This window comes from Monopterus albus, unplaced genomic scaffold, assembly GCF_001952655.1.
Source record: "Monopterus albus unplaced genomic scaffold, M_albus_1.0 scaffold341.1, whole genome shotgun sequence".
Taxonomy (NCBI): Eukaryota; Metazoa; Chordata; class Actinopteri; order Synbranchiformes; family Synbranchidae; genus Monopterus; species Monopterus albus.
In genome coordinates this window covers 67,142-77,206 of record NW_018128221.1, presented here as the reverse complement: position 1 = coordinate 77,206, position 10,065 = coordinate 67,142, and the positions used below count along the sequence as shown (strand labels likewise).

The following is a 10,065-nucleotide window of genomic DNA, read 5'->3' as shown; positions in this document are numbered from 1 at the left end:
GGCCACCGGCCCCCCCGCAGCCTCTTCCGCGCCCCCCCTCCACTATTCCCTTTCTCACCTGGAAAATGGAGACTCTTACTTCAGGATACTCTTCATTGACTACAGCTCCACCTTCAACACAGTTGTCCCCCACAAACTCACCCACAAACTGTCCACACTGGGTCTGCACCCCACCCTCTGTGATTGGCTCCTGGACTTTCTGACTGGCAGGCCTCAGACTGTCAGGATTGGCAATAGGACTTCAGCCAGCATTATCACAAACATCGGCACCCCACAGGGACATGTCCTCAGTCCCATCCTCTACACCCTGTTCACCCACGACTGTGTCGCCTCCCACAAAGACAACATCATCCTGAAGTTCGCGGACGACACCGCAGTGATAGGTCGCATCACTGGCGGGGACGAAGCAGCCTACAGGAGGAAAATGACCAGTCTAGTGACATGGAGCTAGGACAATAATCACAGCCTCATCACGGACAAGATGAAGGAGATGATAGTGGACATGAGGAAGGAGAGGAGAACTCATCAGCCACTGTTCATCCGGGGGCTTGGAAGTGGAGAGGGTGAGCAGCTTCAAATACCTGGGCGTTGACATCAGTGAGGACCTCACTTGGACACATAACACCACACAGCTGGTCAAGAAGGCCCAACGACGGCTGTACTTCCTGAGGAGGCTGAGGAGGTTTGGCATGTCGCCTAGGATCCTTTGCAACTTCTACAGCTGACCAGGACTCCACTGCCCTCTCTGCAGAGCATTTACCACCGCAGGGTGCATAGGAAAGCTGCCTCCATCCTCAAAGATCCCACCCACCCCCAGCACGGACTGTTCACTTCTCTGCCCTTCTAGTGGTCCTGTTAAATGCAGGACCACTAGACTGAAAAACTCTTTCTTTCCCTCTGCCTTCAGACTCCTAAACAGCTGAGGATTTTACCAGGAAATACGTGATGTACTGTTTACACTCTAAGTTTGCACATGCATAATTGCATGTACAGTGACTGTTGACTGCTGCACATGCTGCTCCCATGCAGCACACATTCTGTTATATTCTTATATATTTTTTATTATATTGCTGCATTTGTTGCTGCTTAAAGTGCCTTAGATTTTGTGTTATTTATCTACTTTATATTTCATTTGTGTTTTGTGGCATTCATGTGGACGGCAAAGTAAGAATTTCATTGTACAGGGAAACACATTTCCTAACTGTGCATATGACAAAATAAACACTTTGAACTTTGAATATTGGTAGAAGGATGTTGGAGATGGAGCTGCCAAGCAAGAGGTCAAGAGGAAGGCCAAAGAGGAGATATACAGATGTGCTAAAAGAGGACATGAAGTTAAATGGGGTGAGAGTAGAGGATGCCGAGGATAGAGTTAGGTGGAAACAGATGATTCACTGTGGCGACCCCTAATGGGAACAGCCAAAAGAAGAAGTAGTGTTGGACTGCTACTGTTATAGATTTGTGATGGCCACTGGTTCTGGGAGCCTTTGTCCTGATTCTGTATTTCCATTTCATTGTTTTCTTTACATGATATTCTTAATGTTATACACACAGAAAGATCAGAGTCTCCCAGAATTTCATTTATGAGAAATCATGTTTTGGAGGATGGCTGTAAATGCTACATTACCCATGATCTTCAGCTGCTGTTGCCTCTGTAAATTAACCATATACTTTTTTGGTCTTCCAGATTAACCATGTGCGGACAAGGGACTTTGACTGCTGCCTCGTTGTTCCTCTGATTGCAGAGTCTCCAAATCGCTTGGAGCTTGTCATAAGTCGAAACCCCACCTCCTCCTCTCTGCTGGCCAATCACACTGAGGGCACCACCAACAGCAGCCACTCTTCTCAGCCAATCAGCAGTGAGCTGGGACCATCGGAGCTTTCAGTCAGTCAAGGAGAGGATGGTGGTCCAATAAAGTGGAGCCAACCGGGAGACAGGCTGGGGGTGGCGATTGGGGTGGGTCAGGTGCATAATAGTTCCTTATAGCAGGCAAAAACTCTATCAAACTGGATTAAACTGGTTGTAACTAGACTGAACCAGAGAGGTCAACAGGAGAAAAGGACAACAAAGTTGAATGAAACCGGTTTAGATCCATCCAAACCAGTTCAGAGTGGACCCCCGTATGGTGCTATACACAACCCTTGGATGAAGTTTGACCTTTGATCACTAAAGTTTAATCCTTGAACTGCTAAAGCAGCCTGAAAGCACACTGATGGACCAGAGAAAATTTTTACCCTATCACCTGAACCAGTTCTGCATGCCGGTACAACTGGAGTCATTGGAACCAGAAATATGACCTACTGGTATAAGTGGTTCAAGACTAATGTGTGCTGTTTCTGCTAGTCCAGAACAATGACTAGTGGTTTTACTAAAGCCAGAGCCACAGCCAATGGTCTTGCTGGTCTAAGATCAGTGGTTACTGGTTCTACAAGACTAGACTTACGGCTTCTGGTCCTGCTGGAACTGCAGTCACAGCCAGTGGTCTCACTGATCCAAGACATATGGGTTACTGTCATAGCAGTGACAGAACCCGCTACTAGTACTACTGAATTCAGAGCCACAGCCAGTGATCCTCCTTGGTCCAAGACATGATTCTGGTTCACGGTGTCAGGGTCAGAGAACCATGGGCACTGGCCCTGCTGAAACAAGAGCCACAGACATTGGGCTTACTGGTCCAAAGACACATGGGATCCGGTCCTTGTCAGAGGATCATTGCTACTGATCCCACTGAAATCAGTGTGATAGCCAATGTTCTTACGAGTTCAAGACACAAGTTCTGGTCCTAGTGAGTGCAGATGTATGACCCTACTGAAGTCACAGTCCAGTACAGAATCATGGCTCCTGGCCCATCTGGTCTTACTAGAACCATAAAAATGTCTTTTGGTTGTACTGACCAAGAACCACAGCAGCACACAGACTGACAGGACTCCAGTCCAAAATCCAGACCCTGCTGATGGACAGACAGGCTGCCAAGGAGACTAGGGATGCTCCGATCAAGCTGTCTAGGGCTGATGTCATTGGGGTTGTCCAAACCAATACTTAACACTGACTGAAACATCTGAAACATTTTATAAGTTCCACACAGGAAGCCCTTTTAAAACCCACCACTTTGATCTATGTACAAGTCTTAAGGCCTTTTCACACCGAACACGACGCGAATAAGCGAGACAAAAAAGCAAAAAAACGCAGGCGAATTTAACGCACCAAAAGTATTCACACCGAACGCGACGTGAATAAGCAATATTTTCTTAAAACGTCGCGCTACAAAGATGGACTCCACATCAAGCGACGATGATGTACTGCTTGTCCTGCTACATAAAAAAAGAAAACGAAGGTTTTGGGTCCATCCTATATTGAAAAGAAGGAGAGAACATGGCGAGTTTCATCGGTTGGTACAGGAACTGATGTTGTATAATGGTCGCTTTAGGACCTATTTCAGGATGTCTGTGGGACAGTTTGAAGAGTTGTTGGTGCTGTTGACCCCCCACACGATGAAACAGAAAAATAATTACAGGGATCCGATCGACCCAGAACAGCGACGTAAAAAAAAAAAGGTTTATTTGTAATGAAATCAGTTTAGTTCACAATCAAGTGAAGATCCTCTGCTATCCGTCTCCATGCGTTATCTTTGTATTCATTATCTTTGTAGTTTTTGTCCTTTTTAATCATAGATAACTGAATTCGCTGAAACAAATTGGATTAAGCGGTCCGCCATGTTGAATTTGACGTGTCAACAAGCTGCATTGTGATTGGTCAGAGGTTCTGCCGTCGCTGCGACGAGTTGGAAAAATCAACCCGGAGGCGAAAAAAATTAATGTCGCTTTTCGCGTCACGAAATTATGTCGGCGGTGTGCAATATATCATTGACAAGTTATTGGTTCAAAAAATATTATTGACGCGCGAATAAATTGCGCGTTAAATTTGCGTCTGGTGTGAAAGGGCCTTTACTCTAGATATTCTCCAAGACGGAATCACTGGTCTAGATTATTACTATATTATGCTGCTAGTTAATTCAAAAGTTAAAATAGACCCTTCTTGACCCCTGTATGTCTGAATGCTTACAAAGCAGCTTCACTGTTCTTTGTCCACCTGGTCTTTCAACAGTGAAGGCCAGGGAATGCTTGAATAAAAAGGGAAGGTAAAGCAAAAGTATTTATAGCTGTTAAAAATGGTCACTCATCATTGTTGGAAAGGGGGTTTCTGACGCTGATCTACAACTGAAAAACACTTTGAGCATACTGATGCCTTGTCATTGCCCCAGTCTTGTTTTTGTTTTCACAGCTGGATGAGAATCTGCATGGCAAGAAGGACAAGGTAATAGATCCCACCAGGGTTATGGACAGAAGCACCTGGACTGGATCAGCAGGTTTGGTTTACACATAAGGATGGTTATGGTTCAGGGTAAATTCTGGAGATTACAAAGTGTAAGCATAAAGTTGAAAATGGTTCATTCCTAAATCAGAGATGGTTGGTATTAGGCGGAGCCCAGATTAAGAATGGGATGGGATCCTTACGACCACAACTACATGCAGCTGCTCAAATTCAGTTGTGACAAACCAGGTATCCTGCAGACTTAAAAAGTCTGAGAATTCCGCAATGTAGTCCTCAAAATGCCCATTAGTAAAAGGGACGAACAATATGAATCTCCAACATGTGCAAAAATATTATTTTAATAAGAATAACTGAACAGTTTGATCGAGAGTGTAGCAAAATGTGCCAGTGCCCCAGTCCGATTATGTGTGTTGGGTGCAGTGGCTGGGTAACCTTAAGACAGTATCGAATGTCTAGTCAGATCTGTTATCTTCCTTACTTTGTTTTGTCAAATAGTTGCTAAGTTAAATCTAACTTCAGCCAAGCTGAGGTTCAACACATTCTTGAACTTCAAATCAGCTTGAAAACAATCTCACCACAAGGTCCAGTAAGTGTTCTGAAGCTCACTGCAGATTGTTTGAGAGATCAAGGTACTTTAATTTGTCAGAAACAATTTCATGGCAGCTGGGTGAACTTCACCTACTAATGATGATCACAAGTTATGATCCAAAGTTCTGGAGCAGCTACTACTTGACTTTGTGGTGAGATTGTTTATGCCGACATTTGACTGGATTCTTGTAGCTAAACTTGTATACTTTTTGAAAATGAATATAATTATCAGTACTGAAAAACATGACTCTAGTATCCACAGTTCTCAGACCTTATCCAGTTCTAGTGGTGGAGACCAGGCAGCAGTAATGTAGTTGGCAGCAAAACACAGATTTAATTCTGGTGAATTTTACAATAGCAAAATAAATAGTATAATTTAAAGATAATTATCAGCTGATACTGATCGGAGCATCCCTAATGAAATGGACATAAACACAGAGGGTTTACTGTTAAGATTTTTGTTCTGTGCCATGAACTAGCTGCAAACCGGAAAATAATGTTGACATTGTTAATGATGATGATACTGAGCAGTTCAATAAGAAGCTTTTTCTACTGTTTACACCTGTTCGACTGGCCACACTGTGTGTATGTATGTGCGCGTCTGTTTGTGTGTGTTGTGTGTGCATTAAACAGGCCAGTTAAGCCCCTCCCACCTCACGTCCTTGTCTTGGCTTTGCACCAGCTCCTCTTCTTCCCTCAGCCAATAGGCAGCCAGGATGACAGACACACATACTCTGAGAGATTCAGCTGATTGGCTGGACCCAATCAGAAGAGAAACACTTTCCTGCCTGTCTGTGATTGGTTCTCCTCAACATGCAAAGCAACCAATCCATTCCCAAGAAAAAGCCGAGCATGCCCCCACCCCCTACTTGCCGAACTTCCTTCCCCCCAGTTACAGCGATCTATTATGGTAATCGATTGGTGTGTTTTTTGATTGACTTTTGTCTGTTTTCTGTTTGTTTCCATGGCAACTGAACATGAAAAGATGTAACACTGATTTAAAAAAAACTGTTCAGTCACATCACTATACATCAAACCCACAGAGCCCTGAAAACTTTGACCTCATAACTACAAAAACAATGTTATGTGAGGGAAAAAAAAATCTGTTCAAACAGGAAACTTGTGATAGTAAATACGTGTGTGTGTGTGTGTGTGTGTGTGTGCGTGCGTGCGTGCGTGCGAGTATTGACTTTTGAGCAATGTAAACATCTTCCTGCTCTCACCTCAGTCTGAACTCACTATTTGAACTGGCCAATCAGAACCCTCCCTCATCACCGACAACCTGTTGAAACCCTCCCTGAGCCAAACTGACCAATAGCTGCTTTGCAACAGCTTCTGTGCTTTGGATACAAGAGCTGTAATTGGTTGTTTCTCTGTGGCTAGTTATGATAGGCTGTTTTACTCTGTCCTAAAATTGGATAGCTACGAATTTAAAGCACACACTGAGTGCAGGGATAGCATTAGATTTGATTTGATTTTGATTTGATTTATTCTTTCAAGCATGTAAAGACAGTTGATATGACAACACACATAATTTTACACATAATCCAATATCAATTTGCTTATAACTAGTACATGCTTGAATGGAGTAGGAAGAAGTCAGACTTATCCAGTCCTACCCCATGACATCATCTTACCATCATTGGTTTGCAAGCAGTAAATAATTCTCTTCTACACCACACAAGTATTATACTAAAAAATTATAACAGTGTTAACATTAGCCTAACATGTGGCTACCATACAGTTTCAAAATTTAGCACAAGATTAGTACCAGTTATGTTTATCATCTTACCATCTGGCAAACTTAGCAAGGGCTCTGTTAGCACATGCTAACAACTAATTGGTTAGTATAGAGCTAACACAAGGCTGACTGAGCTAGCATATTTGCATATGGCTAGCCCAACCTGACTACCACAGCCAGTATGTGGTCAGCACACACCTAGTACAAGATACCCAGCAAAAGCAGGGCTAACATCGGGCTAGCTCAGCTAGGTTTTAGCACAGGGCTAATTCATCTTGCAAGTGGTTAGCACAGACCTGGAATAAGGCCAAGGTAACACAATAAACAGCCATTGTCTTGTTAGCTCACTGCTAACACAGGGTTAGCACCTGACCACCAGTTAGGTGCTACAGGAACAAGACTAACACAGGGCTAATACCCAGTAAACATACTAGCTAGTAACTTGTAATCACAGGCTTAAAATAAGGCTGACACATATGGTAAACTTAGGCAATATTTGATTGGCACACAGCAAACACCTAGTTAGTATTTAGTTAGTACACAGCTGGCATTCCCCATCTTACAGCTAACATTATACAGACACTAAGCTAAAGAGCTGACCAGTTAGCATAGCAACAGCCGAGACAAATTGTTCCACCAATGGGAAAAAGTCACAGAGCTAGGGGGCGTGGCTTCAGGAGGGTTTGATAAGTGAATCTAAAGCCATACGCACTGTGTTTGTTTGATGAATTATCTGTTAGAGTGTGTGTTTGTGTGTAACATTGCAGGGATTTGCACTCTAGTGATTCACCTCAGCAAGACAACCACACACATACACACAAACCATTGTACTGCCATTTGAAATAGTGGGTCAGATTAGTTTCCATGTAGCTTCACCAACCAACCAAACTGTATTTTTCTTTAAAGGAACAGGGATGTTGTAAAGTATTTTTGTACAAATTTAATACTTTGGTAGCATGATGTTCCTGTGTTTGTCCTGTCGGGCTCCACTGCTCTCCTCCACCCCCCTTTGTATGGACGACTACTGAGCAACAATAAAGATGAAGACCTGCTGGTATGACTGGACTCCATGTGTCATCACACAAAATCACATATATACATGTTTTTGAAGTCATGTGCTGACAGACGTTTTATGGTTAAAAAACTAAATGCTAAAAGAAAGGTACAATAGAATAGAAAAGCAATTTAATAGGTTAGATTTAAATTTCACCAGGATTTAAATTAGTATTTTTTAAAAAGAAAAAAATACAACAAATATATACTTAATTTGACATAATGACAGCCTATAGTGTGCAAAATGTACAAACCCCAATTCCAATGAAGTCAGGACATGGTGTTGTAGTACTCGGTACTTTTAACCACACTAACTCTGAGAGACGAAGCAGTCCAAGTAACTTCAAAACAGTGCTGATTTATTAAGTGCATTCTTTTGTGGTTTTGTGGCTGTGGCTGGACTATTTCTTAGCCAGAAGGAAAAACCATGTTACTGATGTGCTGGTATTTGAATTGTTACTGTTGTACAAAGCAAGACGAGCTGTATTGACTCATAGTTACTGTATAGAAATGAGAGTGGTATCCTTGTCTAGATTTTGGCAAGTATGTGAATAAGCCTGTTTCATTGCTTTGTATGTTAAACTACTGCTTTTTTTTAAATTGCAAAACCGCTGTAACACTGCTAAGTAACATCAGATTTCCAAATTGCAGGATTCAGTTAAACCCAGGAATATTTCTCTCGTGCATATCCAATACCTGTGGTGTGTGAGAGAGAGATTGTGTGGGAGGCAGTCAGAAACCCACAGCTGTAAACCCAGACCTTTGCGTCGCTGTCACCCAGCTCCACAGATACAATCGATCAGCGTGGACAGGCCATTGTCTGAAGAATCACTGCCAGTGATGGACAGACACAGCCCAGTGCACTTCACAAAATCACACTCAAATGTCAGGGGTTCAACCTCTGTGTGAGTGCAAGGTGCGGGTTTGTTTATTAACGTTTGTGTCGGAGGTAGAAGTCAACCAGCCGATTGCAGTGAGAAGCAGGGCAGCAGGCAGTCCTGGAAAACAAAGTATGACTGGCAGAGTGATTGAAACATGTCTGTACAGGAAGTGTTGCTGTTTGATAGTGTGCGTCTCCACTGTGTAGTACCTGTCACTAATCCATCACACCTATTGATCCTCTGAGAGTGAGAGCAGTTAGACACCAGAGTGAGAGACACTAGTAACAGTAAGAGAGAAAAAGAACGAGGTCTCGCCCACTTTCTCTGACTCCATACACACGCATTCGCAGGTGTCATCATATGCCATTCATCTGTCTACGCCAATCGATCCTCAGCTGAGGTATCCAACTGTTTATTCACATTCAAGCCAGCACAGCAGCCTGTTGAAAGACCTATTGATTTTTGCATGGCTGTGTGTATGTGTGTGTCTGGGTGCATCTGCTGTATGTGTGTGGTGTAGGAGGGGCAGGAAACTGCACTTTGGTGTGAACAGAGAACCTGACTCTGATGTGTGGAGCAGTAGTAACACAATGAGGGCAGTATTTAACACAAATTTGACTTGGTATGTTTCGTTTGTACTTCATGTGCATCACCATTTGTGTTTTGTTGAGTATCCCACAGTCACTCTTTATATTCTGTATTTGTCAGTTCTATATTATTTTAATATGCTGACAATAGAAAGACCTTAATTCGTATATAAAGATAATGTCTAGAGCTAATTTGGAGGCTTTCTGGCTCATTGTGGCACATTTAAAGAGTCTGTACTGGCTATTTAAAACCTGATCTGTTTTTGATCCCTTGTGTACATTGCATTTCAGGTATGCCCTGAAAACCATCACTGACTATAGAAAGCCATCCCCCCCTGCTGTGGAGGACCGCCAACTGGCAGACGACCTGAATGTGTTCTACTGCAGGTTTGATAATCAACACTCCCCCCTTAACCTCCCCACCGCAGATCCAGCAGTTGCTCCCCTGACAATCACTACCCTTCCCTCCAGCCCCCCACCTCTAACAACCTGTGAAAATGATGTGCATGGCCTATTTAAAAGACAAAAGATCAGAAAGGCACCAGGCCCAGATGTTGTGACCCCCTCCTGCTTGAAAGTGTGTGCTGATCAGCTGGCCCCCATCTTCACACTTATCTTCAACAGGTCACTGGAGCTGTGTGAAGTCCCCTCCTGCTTCAAACACTCCACCATCAGTGCAGTCCCCAAGAAACCCTCCATCAGTGGACTGAACGACTACAGACCTGTTGCCCTGACATCTGTAGTTATGAAGTCCTTTGAAAGACTGGTGTTGGCCCACCTGAAGGACATTGTTGACCCCCTGCAGTTCACCTACTGGGCAAACAGGTCAGTGGATGATGCAGTGAACATGGCACTGCATTACATCCTGCAACACCTTGACTC

General features: G+C 43.4%; 1 protein-coding gene across 1 annotated transcript in view; it reads left to right on the top strand.

Annotated features, from left to right (window-relative positions):
* grip1 (glutamate receptor interacting protein 1) overlaps window positions 1–6,455 on the top strand; it is a 30,274-nt gene extending 23,819 nt beyond the window's left edge. Inside the window, exons 24-25 of the mRNA XM_020624878.1 lie at window positions 1,688–1,966; window positions 4,283–6,455. Of these exons, the coding sequence (XP_020480534.1) occupies window positions 1,688–1,966; window positions 4,283–4,384 (381 nt within the window). The 3' untranslated portion in view covers window positions 4,385–6,455. The remainder of the gene's footprint in view (window positions 1–1,687; window positions 1,967–4,282) is intronic.
* The last annotated feature ends 3,610 nt before the right edge of the window (window positions 6,456–10,065 follow it).